Source organism: Coenobita brevimanus, chromosome 40 (assembly GCF_032717465.1).
Source record: "Coenobita brevimanus isolate Jiangsu-jjx chromosome 40, ASM3271746v2, whole genome shotgun sequence".
Classification (NCBI taxonomy): Eukaryota; Metazoa; Arthropoda; class Malacostraca; order Decapoda; family Coenobitidae; genus Coenobita; species Coenobita brevimanus.
The window spans coordinates 63,161,077-63,175,180 of NC_136993.1; the positions used below are offsets into that span (position 1 = coordinate 63,161,077).

Here is a 14,104-nt window from a genome sequence, read left to right on the forward strand (position 1 = left end):
CGATGGAAAATAAACTAGTTCGTTCTCAGAGAGCAGTGGAAAGGTCAATGTTGGGAATATCTTTAAGAGACAGGAAAAGATCAACTTGGGTGAGAAAGCAGACTAAAGTCAAAGACATTATAGAAGTTATAAATGAACAGAAATGGAGGTGGGCAGGCCATGTAGCAAGAATAAGGGATAATAGATGGAGCAAGAGGTTGACTGACTAGACACCAAGAGATTGTAAGCGTAGCAGAAAAAGACCAAACAGGAGGTTTTAGGGATGAGATACAGAAATTTGTAGGAAAAACGTGGCAAAGATTGGCTTAGTCATGGAATTCCTGGAGAAGGCTGGAGGAGGCCTTTGTTCAGCAGTGGACATGTAATGGCTGATGATGATGATGATGTTGATTATATCTTCACCCATAGGATCTGTGTGTGTGTGTGTGTGTGTGTGTGTGTGTGTGTGTGTGTGTGTGTGTGTGTGTGTGTGTGTGTGTGTGTGTGTGTGTGTTTAGAAACTTGATGAGTCATCCTACTGGTGGAGCTTAGGGGAGTGATGGGGTGTATGCCTTTGGTTGACCATCGAGAGAGAGGAACCAGGGGATTTAATATCATGGGCATTTTCATATCCCATTGGTTGGGTGGGATAATGGGCAAAACTCAATGAAGGAACTTCGGCTCCTCCTGTGGTTAGGAGCTTAATGAGAGACAACAGTGTTAGAAACACACTTCACTGGATGAGTGGGTTCCTGGAGGAAAAAGCTTTTTAAACTTTCAGTCTTCAAATGTTGAGCTGTCATAGTTCAAGTATCAAAGAGGGTGGACCCCCTCCATAATGGGGTAGAGGTTGCTCTGGAAGAGATGGCTTTCCAGGGGTTATTTCAATCCCTGTGGGGGTCAGTTCTCTTTGAGGGGGTTGATCCTTAAGAAGTGTAACCTGAGACGAGTTTATGATGCTGGTAATGATGAGGGTGTGTGAAGATTTGGAAGAGTCTGAGAATGCTGAGGGAGGAATGTATTGTGGTCTGTTTTGAAAAGTCTGCACAAAACTGAATACAGTCTTCTACGGTTGTGAAAAACTCAAACTATGTCATCGAGTGAAAATTGTTAGCAGCAAAACTTGTAAGAAAATGGCTTGTAAAGAGGATTTACCCTGCGAGACTTAATTCTTAGGGGGCCATTTTTTCAGGTTCCTGCAGCGGCCCACCCTGGCCTTGGCAACTGAGGCCTTCCATTCCAGTGAGGTTCAGGGGGCCGATCCAAGAGACAGCAGAAAGGACCACTTAGCAGAGTACTTGGCTCAAGGCATGAATTTCTCGTAGGAGCAGTTTGTTCACTTTATTCACGACTTTATTACCTTAGTACAGTCAAAGAAACAACTAACTTCCCTGTTCTTGCTGCAGAAAATTTACAAGTGGCGAAATACAATGAAAACCCTAGCTCTACTTGTACATGATTCAGATAGATAAATTTTCTGCTATATAATCATAAGACTTTGGGAAGATAGTAGTGTCTGTGTCCGTGCCTAACTCTTTCACTGATTCGAGTCTCTTCCATTCACCAGAACATTATACGACAAGTCACCTTCTCTCTCTACAAGCATAATTTTACACTTCCAACATTTTTTAAGACACTGTATCAATCTCCTTCTTGTTAACTAATATCCAGCAGCACAGCATCATCTGCAAACGTCAAAAATACTCCACCCTTCAAGATTCAATTCTATTTTCATTCTTGTCTCTGTCACTCGAGTTTTTAATCACAAATAATCCCATCCACATGATCAAAGCATAGAACAGCTGATGTGACATCACACTTCCTTATCGTATCCCAACTCTGACACTCACTTAGCTATTTACTTTCATACCAGCATTCGACTCTAACAACATTCAGCAGCTATTCCTTTTCGGGGAAAGTTGCAAGAAGTCAAATGACATCTCTGACAGTAGGGCCTGCCCCTGGAATATTGTAAGGAAAAAGCAATAATTCTTTACAGGAGAGCTGAAGGGGTGAATCCCAGATTCGCACCCTCTACAAACACTGATCTGGGTGATGATCTATACTGTCCCAAATTTCGTGTACCTACATAACAACTATGGCGTCGTCATCTCTAGGGACAGTACCCTCCTTGGAGGGGGGCATCTGGGGTCACACCCTTCCTAAACCGTGGCAGGTATGAGCGTCTACCATTATGTAAAAGTGTGCGTTCTCAGGTTCAAAACCATAACCGTGCATAGTCTTTGGCCAGGACCACTGGAGCCACTCCCCCTCTGTGGGGCGGCACTGGGGGGTACCACCATGCCTATGACCTGACACTAGTAAAACTCTAAAGTTGTGGGAATATTCGTGTTCCCAGATTAAAAAAAAAAAAAAATGGCCTTGGCTAATGGTTTCTAGGTATTCAAGAGATGTGCTGCCCCCATACAGCCACCGGCCATATGGATCTTCCCTCACACACACACACACACACACACACACACACACACACACACATACACACACACACACACACAGACACACACATAAATTTATGTACTTATATAATAAATTAATAAATATATAAATTCATTCTCCCCGGATATCCATTAATCTGTACCTATCTGTTGTGTGTTTTGTTGGTATAATTTTTGGCTGATGTTCTTGTGTGTGTCAGGTACCGGTACGTGCACACCTCAGATGGCACCTTCGGCTCCAAGCAACAAGATGGCTCATGGTCCGGTATGACTGGATTGGTGGCCAGGAGGGTAAGTCATTCTACATATACCAGATATAGTGTATCTGTGTTTGTGTGGAAGTCTATTTATAACAGTTATCTGTGTGTGTGTGTGTGTGTGTGTGTGTGTGTGTGTGTGTGATAAGTTTCTCTTTTCTGTGTTTGTGTGTAAAATTATGTCTACCATTTCCTTGCGTGCTCTAGGTGTAAGTAGTATACAGAGTGTGTCCGACTTACACTGTGGTGAGGGGACCACGTGTTTTACCCCCATCCACTGGATAAAGTCTATACATGTCGAATCTGGCTACTATGGAGCCGCTGGGTGATGTCTATACATGCAAGTGTCTTCCCGCCACCGTTTGAACTGGTTGCCATATGATCTTGCCAAAAAAGGGTAGGGAGGGAGTCTCTCCATAGCACACAGGCGAGAGTCAGTCTGTCGCATACTTTTACCAAGTGTAAAACGATATTTTCAGGTTCCTAGTCGTCTGATTCCATCCGCACTGCCTGTAGCCAATTGCATCATCTACCACTGCCAAGCCTCTTTCCAAAGGATACTAGAAATGCTTTGGATGCAACAGTGTCTAGTTTTATCTAGTAATGGAAAAGTTATCACGTTGAGAGCAAAGCCAATGTCGGTGCCATGGGCACGCGTACAAACACATCCTGCTCTCGCGGCAAAAATTAGTTCTCTTCCTCACGTCATTACTCATGATTCCAAAGACCAAGAGACCTGAGAATACATTCATTCGCAAGAGGAAGAGTTGTTGGTTAAAAGAGTCATTAATTCGTTCCCCCAAGTGCTATAGTTTCCGATATATTAAGGTTTGAAAACAAGCAATTTTCAGCAGTTTCTGGGAAATTGCCCATAGTGAGGTAATGACTGCGTTACAAGTAGCCCATCGTTTGAGAGTTAAGCTTGATTCCTTACACCCTCTTGCTCCAGCATATGCTTGCAATGTTTCAACACTGGAACAATGAACAGACAAGAAAAAATATGGCTAAGTGACAACATGTGTTATGCAATATGCAGGAATAAACTTGTTGTTGAACAAACCATGTATAAATTCCTATTTGCCTATATTAGAAGGGATTTTTCCAACAGGCTTAGGACTGTGTACAGGGTGCAAATGTCTCTCTCTCCCTCCCTGTTGTAACCTTCCTCTTGACCATGACATCAGTTGGCACCTGCAGATGTAAGCTTGTGAGAAATAACTACTGCTTTCTGGATGGTACTCTAATGTTGCTTGTGAGATATTTAATTTGATATTAGTACTGCGAAATATACTTATATTTGTGTTCTTTTTCTATCTATCTATCCATCCACCTCTTGACATATTTAGATATATATTCCTCCACTGTGCCTTCCTAGCTGACTGTTGGTCTCCCTATCGCATCTCTACTTTGATATTGTTCTCACTTATTCTCTTTGTAATCTCATTTTTTTTTCATTATCTCATTCACAAATTTTTTAAAAATTAGCACTGGCCATTTGCACAAAAATACAACATTGACTTGAAATATATGACGAATTTCGACTATTTTACTGCACTAAATGATCTGAATTAAAATCAATGGAGTAAATGAATCGCCGTGTTACGTTGAACTTAAATGGCTTTCACCAAACCCAGTTTCAATGCAGATTTAGCAGCACTGACTTGAACTTTATGACAAACAATGTGAAATTTTAATGTTAGGTGCAGTTGGATACAAATTTATAACAGTATTTTTTTTTTTTTTTGGTGCTACTTTCTTATAATTATCGATGTTTTTGGATGATTAAACATTCATATGTAGCCTATTGCCTTATGTTTCTTTTGTTGCATTTGACACCTCTTTGCCTTTTATTTTTTCATCAACATCTGCTGTTTATTGTCAAAATGTGTGACAGTGTGCAACTTATTTGGTAATGATTAAATATGATAATTCAAAGTGTAATACTGCATTTAGCATTTTCACACGATATTTCACATTGTTTTCTTACAGTGTAACCATGATTTTACATTGTGTTTGCATCAGTAGAGACGATGACGGAGCCCGGCTACCACACGTAAAGATTTTGGAGAATTTAATAGATGGTACAATGCCGAGTGAATTTTGCTTAAATTGCGCCTTTCGTAACATCTGCATCATTTGCTCGAAAGTTTCTTCAGTGAAACTTATTCTAACATATTAGAAAGAAAGATATTATGGAAAATGCATGCAGTATTGTTTGCAAAAAATAAAATAAAATAAAATAAAATACAGAAAACCAGTGACTTGATACTGGATACAGTTCAATTCACTAGTTCGTCAAGCTACTTTGGTGAAAGTCATTTGATGCTGGTGATTTCATTTTGACACTGATTTTAAATCAGTGTTGTGAATTAAATTCATTTTGGTGCAAATGGCCACATCATTTTAACCTTTACCTATCGCCTGTTTCTATCTGTTTATATCTAGATAGATAGATAGATAGACAGATAGATAGATAGATAGATTTGCTATGGCTGCCTGTGTTGCTGAGTAGAAATACAATGATGTACGCATTAATAACGGATTTACATCAATCCTCGATGATGGCATCAAGAAAGCTCAGTGTGTGCTGTGTCTTAAAAAGCTGGGGAACGATTCTGTGAAGCCGAGTAAGCTGAAGCATCGTCTGACGACAATCCACCCTCAGTATTCAGAGAAAGACCCCAGTTTCTTCAAGCGCCATGACCAGAGAGTTGGAAAACAGAGACTTGATGGGAGCGATACTTTCCAACAACAGAACTTAAGTGCAGCAGGGGGATCATGTGAGGTTTCCTGTGAAATGGTAAGGAAGAAAAAGGCCCACCTAATTGGTGAAACTTTCATTAAGCTGTGCTGTAATTATGGTCAAGTGAGTTCTTGGAGAGCCAAATTTCTTTTTCTCTCTCTCTCTCTCTCTCTCTCTCTCTCTCTCTCTCTCTCTCTCTCTCTTTTATATGACCATATGACCGATTCTGGGCATAGGCTTCACAGCCTGTTTTCTAGGCCCAGTAGTCCTCCGACGTACCATACACCCCTACATGTCACCACTTCGGCACTAACACCCACCGTCCATATTGAATACATGCTAGGGCTGTCTGGACTGGTGTATTGGTATTAGCGGGGGTAATTTTACATGTCGGCGGTTCTTCTGGTAGATCAGTAAAGTCTGATATTTATGAAATTCAAAGCCTTAAACTGTTCCCTGCCCCAGCGGGATTTGAACCGGGGTCCGTTATGACTGCAGGCCAACTCTCTACCGATTGAACCACCGCTTCCCTCACATTTAATTCAACAGATTCCTTCCTTAAACTACACAGTAAATTGGAGAATCAGTGAAATGTTTTCTGCTGTCATGGAACAAGTGATACGGGAAATTAAATTGTCTCCTGTTGGTATGTTCACAGTACAGTTGTATAAGGCAAGAGATGAGTTATGTGCACAGCTCCTCGTGTTTGTTAGATATATATTCATACATGACAGCACACATGAATATTCGTTCTGTACACAGTTTAACACTACCACAAAGTTTTTAGATGTGACGGAAAAGTTGACGATTTCTTCTCAGCTAACTAATAGCCTGGAAAAATTGTTGTGGAGTCTGTACTGATGTGGCCTCGGCGAAGCCGGGATCAAAATTGAGGCTGCAGAAGAATATCAAGGAAGTGTCTCCGAATGTGCAAGTGGTTCACTGTATGATTCATCGTTTTGCATTGGCGTAAAAAATCCTCCCTAATGCCACTTGCAGGATCCTGGAGGCATTGGTAAAATGTGCTAACTTTGTGAAAACAGATCTGAACTCTCGCCTTCTCCAGAAACTCTGTGAAGACATGGATTCAGAGCATGAATCCCTCCTCTTTTACTAAAAAAATGTGATGGCTTTCCAAGGACAGCGTTGTGAACAGAGTATTTGAGATTCAGAGAGAATTTAAATTTCTAATGGATATGAAAGGGAAGGATGATCTATTAAGTCTTCAACCAGGTGTTGAGGGAATCACATTTTGCATACCTGGACGACATTTCTGAGCAGCTAAATTTTCTAAAACCCAAGCTACGGCACAGAAAGAAAAATATTTCACCTTATGGACTGTATGCGTGCATTTCTTGCTAATCTCCAGCACTGGCAATGGAAAGTGAATGCAGAAAATGTTGCCATGTTCGGGAATCTTTCAACCCTTCTTGAGATTGAAGAGGATCTCCTACTTGACCCATCATTCAAAAGTTAAATAATTCAGCACATGAAATACTTGGAAAGTGAGCTCATAAGATACTTCCCGGAATTCATATTAGGGAAATTGGCGAAGAATAATTTCTGACACTCTTGATACTGCTGCCATTCCCGATATGTTCAGGACGAATTCTTTGACCTCAAGAATGATTCTGCTGTCAGAGACCTTTATGAAGAAGAATCTCTGTGTTCAGGTGCTCCTTGTATCAGTCATATTCAAAAGGTAGTGAAATCGCAATAGAGTCCTCTTCCATTTTCCATAACATATTTATGAGAATCTAGTGTCTCCACCCTTCGACGCATAAAATGTAAAAGCCGAAACCAGTTGAATGTGTGCGCAGATATGTGACGTGCGTTATCAGTGACTCAACCTCGAATCAGTCGACTGGCTGAAAGCAAACAGTGTCATCCACCACACTGATATGTAACATAATATGCATTACAATAAATGCAGAGCATTTAAATAGTTTTCTTGACCATTATTTGTGAGGGGCTTGATAAGGAGGGCCGCAAGGTTGTCAAGATCCCCACAAGTGGGGAATGAAGTGGAAAAGTTTAAGAAACACTGCGCAAGGCTAATGGTGATAGAGAGAATTACATATATATATATATATATATATATATATATATATATATATATATGTTTATGTGTGTGTGTGTACTGTATATATATCTATATATATATATATATATATATATATATATATATATATATATATAAATGCATATTTATAAATATCTATAAATATCTATCTATCTATCCATCTATTCCCAGACGCCTTAATCCCTTAAGGGGTAGCCACAAACAAATCGTGCAAATGTTGCCTTATTCCCCGCCATATCACTGCCCTGCTTCTAGCCCACGTACCGCTCTCCCATATGCCACTCCACTCCATCACTCGATATCATCCTTGGCCTCCCTCTCCCTTTACCTCCCCCACTCCGCTTCACTCACATACATTCTCCTCTTTATTCTCTCGCTCTCCATCCTCTCCACATGTCCAAACCACCTAAATGTATTTCTCCTAATGCTTTCAGTCACATCTACATCACAACGCTCCTTCTCCTTCCTCACTTGTCAGTTTCTCTCTCTCCATGTGATTCCACATGTTCATCTCAGATAACTCAGTTTCACTGCTCTCACACTTAAATTGTGTCCTTCCAACAAGGTCCAAGTTTCACTTCCATACGTTAGAGTTGGTATTACAATACTGCCATGCAGGGACTTTTTTACTTCCATGCCCACTTCCCAGCTTCCTATCACTGCTTTGAAATAACCAGCAAGCTTTTTCCTTGTTGTACTCTTCCAAGTACTTCATCTTCCAAACTTCCGTCCTTAGTCATCACTTTACTCAAGTACTTAAATGCACTCACCTTTTCCCATTTCCTCCCCATCCAACCTCACTTTAAATCCAGTGACTTTATTTCTCTCAAATATCAATACTTTACTTTTCCCTACATTTACCTTTAAATTCCGTTTCCTACACACTCTTCCAACCTCATCCACCGAGCCTTGCAGTTCCCCTTCGTCTTCTCTTATCAATACAGTATCATCTGCAAACAACAGTACAGGAAATTTCCATATGCTGCCCTCTCTCATTCTCATTGGAGCCGTTCCAACATCCACCGCCCAGCCTTGTATCTTTTTATAACCTCATCCATATACAGACTGAACAACCATGGAGATATAACACATCCCTGTTTCATTCCAACATTCAAATAGAAATATTCACTTAGTTCACCATCCACACATACTGCAGTCTTAGCCCTCTCATACATACACTTCACGGCATTCAACAGTTTCCCATTTACTCAATATATTCTTATTAATTTCCACATTCTTTGTCAATCCACCCTGTCATATACTTCCTCCAAATCCATGAAGGTCGTGTACAACTTCTTTCCCTTCTCTAAAAACGTTTCCACTAAAAATCTTAAGAAGGAATATCTGATGTATGCAACCTCTTCCTTTCCTAAAACCTCCCTCTTCTTCCTCTGCTAATTCCTCTGTTATTTCCCTATCTAAGTATCCTACGATATACTTTTCTATTACATTAAGACAAATGCCCATATGATGACTACTCACTTCTTTTTCCCATTTCCTTTGTTCAGGGGAATAATTATACCTGACTTCCAATCCTCTGGGACTCTACCTTCCTCCCAGGCCAATATGCACTTCTTCCATATCCATTCTACTACTACCGGGTATCTCTCCCCCATGTTTCAGCATTTCACCACACACTTCATGAATTCCTGGGGCTTTCCCCATTCTGACTGTCTTCATTCCCTCCACTACTTTCATCCTACTGATTTCTTCTTTTCCCACTTCCCTCCTTCTCCCAACCATTCCCAAACCACTTTTACCCGCATTACTTTCCTTCTCTATGTTTAACAGTTCCTGAAAGTATTCTCTCCATCTGGTCACCTTTTCTTCCTTCTCCATTAGCAAATTACCATTTTTATCTATCACTCCCTGACTAACTTCTTTATCACATTGTCTAACTCTCCCAAAACATTCTCTTACATTCCCTCCACTCTGCAATCAGACCCCTTCCGAATGTCTCATCCACTCTCTTCTTATTCTCTCTTACTAATCTCTTCACCTCTTTCTTCCTCTCTACATATAACTCTCTCTTTCATCTCTCAACCTCCTCCATGCCCTTGTTTTCCATCGACTCACTCTATCCTTTCTTCTTTTGCACCACAGCCTCTCTCACCTCTTCATTCCACCATGCTGTTCCTTGCACCCCCTTTCGTCTATTCTTCACCTTACACACCACCTCTCATGCTGCACAGATTTCTTTTGTGAATATCTTGCACACACCTTTCGCCCATGTACTCCAATGCAGATTTACCCGATCACTCCTCCACTTCTCCCTTATATTCTGCCTTTTTTTTCATCCTCTTGCTACCTTTCAACCCTCCTTGTATGAACTACTTTCTCCTGTCCTTCCCTCCTTTTATCCCTCCTTTGCATTTTAACCTTGACTTTTACTATCACCCCCAACCTCTGTACGCTCTTCCATCCATTACACGTCATCTCATTCTGTCAGCCACATACTCATGATCAATCACTGCCTTCCATTCATTTATTTCTCCACCTATCCTCCTCATCATTCGCCACATATACCTGTGTATCATTTTGTGTCTGAAGATTGTATTGGCTGTTAACAACCCCCTCCCTGCATAAATGTCTACTAGAACACTGCCATTCTCATTCACTTCTGCAGACACACCCCACTCACCAACTACTCCATTAACCATCACATTCCCTACATTTCCATTCATATCTCCAATCAAAAACACTCTTTCATTCCTTTCAAACTTTTCCATGTCCCATTCCACATTTGCCCAGAATTCTTCTTTCACTCTGCTTGTATGAACTTATGTTGGTGCACACACACACACACACACACACACACAATCACCCACATATGTAGTCTTACTATCAATCTTACCCACACAAACCTTGAGCCAACAGATCTGTACTCTCTTATATTCACCTTCCATCTCCTGCACACAACAGTTCATACTCCTTCACTTCCCCTATCATTCTCAAAACTCCTGCACATACACCCCATCCATCTTCCCACTCTCTCACACTCTCACCTTACCATTTAGTCTCAGTTATTCCACGTATGTCCACTTTTACATCCTCAGGCACCTGATCTCTCTCTCTCTCCCTTTCACCTCGTAGTTCGCATCCCTTACATTCCATGTCACAATCCGTACCATGTCCTTTGTTCGGTTTTTAGTTGTCACCTGTTGGTCAGTCCTGGTCCGAGGCTTCCTGTTTGTATTTTTAGTTTGTTGTTTTCCGGTTAGGGGCAATGTATCTCTGCCAACCCACATGTTGTCATTTAGGGAACACATGTTCGTTGGTTATAAGGTTACCATCCAGCGTTGTAAATGATTTCCTGGTTTACAGGAAATCATTTGGCTTGTCACTTAATGATGAGCTACTCTCAAACAAAGGATCGCTACACGAAGTGGGTGGATGATGGACACCCACACCTAATATACATTTATACGTATATATATCTATATCTATATCTATCTATCTGTATATATATATATATATATATATATATATATATATATATATATATCTATCTATATATATATATATATCTATCTATCTATCTATCTATCTATCTATATATATATATATATATATATATATATATATATATATAAACCATTCTTATTTTTCCATTGGTGACGTCTAGGAGGCCGACTTCTCGTTGGGGCAATTCAGCCTGTCAGATAGTCGTTCCGAGGTAATAGACTGCACCTACCCCGTGCTGGTGCAATACGCCATGATCCTTGGGGCAAGAGGCAGTCCTGAAGTCAATCCCTGGGGATTTTTCCTCCCTCTTCAGCCTATGGTGTGGCTCGCTATCGCCATCTCCCTCTTGGCTCTTCCTACTCTTACCTGCCTCCTCTCCTACTGCCAACACACCGAGAACCGGGGTGGCGAAAGCTGGCCAGAGGATACTTTTACTGTGGTCCGCGTGCTGCTTCAACAGGGTAAGTGATTAAACAGTGGCTACTCTATAGCTTGTTTTTTGTATTGTTGTAAACTCCTGTCTGGCTATTTCTACGGTCTTTTAACTTCTTTCCTGCTACCTAAACACCGAGAATAGGGGTGGAGAAAGCTGACCAGAAGATACCTTTACTATCGCCCGAGTACTACTTCAACATCGTAAGTGAACAAAACAGCAGTAAAAACGTAGTTATAGATAGAATAGCCATTGTTATCTTTTTCCTGGCTATTCCTACGTCCTTAATCTCGTTTCCTGCTGCTAACACAGCAACAACGGGGTAGGGAAAGCTTGCAAAAGGATACCTTTATTACGGTTCGAGTTCTATCACAAGATAGTCCTACGAGTTGTCGAGTGACTACCATATTTCTTTTCTACTTTTTCCCTTGGTCATGCGCTTTACCTACGTTCTCAGTGTACCAAGCAAAGGGGAGGAGAAAACTGGTAGGAGAAATCCAAACTGGCCATGACACTGCCACAAATCCTGGGACCTTGAACTAAGGCAGGACCTTTATGTTCCCTGTATGCCATATCTCAGGTTTTTTTTTAAGTAAGATGACAATAAATTCGTTTTGTCAGTTAATCTTGAGCAAGAGAAGCTGTGCTTGAGAATAATGCATTTGAAAAGCAACAGTGCTTGCAATATACAGGCCAGTACTTTCTGGACAAGCTGTTGCAGGCTACAACTTCCCTATTACTGTCAAAGAAATGAGTTGGATTAAAAAAAATAAAGATTCAAAGGCTTATAGCCTGCAAAGCTAGCTAAGAAAGCCAAATTCAAGGGTGCTTCATTTCACGACAAGTGGACACATTGCATTGCGTATATGAAGGACAGAGAGTACGATTGGACTCTTGCATTAGAGGGTTGGATGGGAGAGGAATACAAGCAGGAAGTTCAAAATAAGAAGGACTAGAATATTCATGCAGTCAGGCCTCCAACCAAAACACACACACACACACACACACACACACACACACACACACACACACACACACACACACACACACACACACACACACACACACACACACACACAATGCTAAAACATTACTCCATATATTTGCGAATAATGCCTTGTACAAAAACAGCAACTGAATAGGGGAAAATAGTGCATGGAGTTGGCACTGCTGTTCTTTTTGCGAAGCTGCTGTCATTATTAAGATATATGATCCTTCTAAGATAGGTCAGAAGAGAAGATGAGACGAAGAATAGTAAGAGAAGATGAAGATAAGCATGTTGTTGAAGGTATGGGACTGTCGTGTGTAAGATAATTGCAAAGTCGAGAGATGAGGAAAAAGAATTTTTGAGGTATTAAAACTAACCGGGTTCCTTCTGCCCTGATAAGAAATAAGAGACAAACCAGAAGCACTGTATATCCGAATGAAAAACAGGAATTCACCATCGAGTCGGTAATATCCACAGGAGAGAGGCCTCGATGTCCCCTTGCCACTGCAGGTCTTAAATATATGACATCATCATATATTTTAACGCTTCCTTTTGTGTTCTCACATCCTGACCTATTGGAGAGGCAGTGGCAAGGTGGCCTCGTGGACTTGCTCTCAGGTGTATTTAACTGACCTAATGATATACTGCGAAATGCGATTTTGGGTCTATTTCTCAGCACATTTGACCACGTTTGTTAATATTCACGTCTTCAGCCCGTACAGTATGTCAGTATGTCAGAATCCAAAAGGATATATCAGTTGCTGCCTTACATCTTTAGTCTACATCGAGAGCTCACACTTCTATCTATATACCTAGACTGCTTCCCCCAGAGAAGAGGACTTAACCGAGACAGGACGACACACTCCCAACTGACTCATCCACACACAAATTCATTCGCATCTTAGTCCCAAGGGGAGAAGGGGCAGATCCTTACCGCACCAAACCATACGAGGGTCAACTGCACAGTGCAGTCAGCGACATATGCAACAGGGCCCTACAGCAGAGCTAGTTTACCCCTGCCACATCATAAAGGACCCATCCCCTTACCCGCACCTAACATGATCAGCTGATCAGACCAAATGCGGGAGAATATCCCTTCAAGGCTGCAACATCATTTATTCATTGGCAATTTCTCTCCAATCATCCCTATCATGCGCAGCCAATCTTCCTTGGTCAAAAGACATCCCTCTCACATCCAGCATTCTCTTCACACTGTCCATCCACCCTATTCGTGGTCTTCCTTTCAGCCTTACACCTCTCATATGCAGTCCAGTTATCTTTTCACCAATCGCTCATCATCCATTGTCTCCATACGCCCAAACCATCGCAACACCCTCTGCTCAACTCTACCAGCAATCTCCCGCACAACTCCAGGTCTCCTTCACACTTCATCATTTCTCACTCGATCCATACATATCACTCCACACATACTCCTCAGACATCTCATCCGCACTACATTCAAACTTTTCCTCTCTGCTACACCCATACTCCACGTTCCAGCCCCATATAACGAAATCGGTACCACAACACCCTCATACAGCCTTCTCTTTACATCCACTCTAAGCGAACGACATCTAAACGCATTTTTCCTTCCTCCCAGCACCTTTCCCACTTCATTCATTCTAAACTTCACTTCTGCATCTATTCTTCCATCCACAGCAACATGTGACCCTAAATACTTAAAACACTCTACCTCCTCA

General features: G+C 41.2%; 1 protein-coding gene across 1 annotated transcript in view; it reads left to right on the forward strand.

Moving 5' to 3' along the window:
- LOC145397165 (putative glutamate receptor) overlaps positions 1–14,104 on the forward strand; it is a 65,700-nt gene that overhangs the window by 28,293 nt on the left and 23,303 nt on the right. The window contains exons 6-8 of the mRNA XM_080270362.1: positions 1,172–1,300; positions 2,636–2,726; positions 11,144–11,444. Of these exons, the coding sequence (XP_080126488.1) occupies positions 1,172–1,300; positions 2,636–2,726; positions 11,144–11,444 (521 nt within the window). The remainder of the gene's footprint in view (positions 1–1,171; positions 1,301–2,635; positions 2,727–11,143; positions 11,445–14,104) is intronic.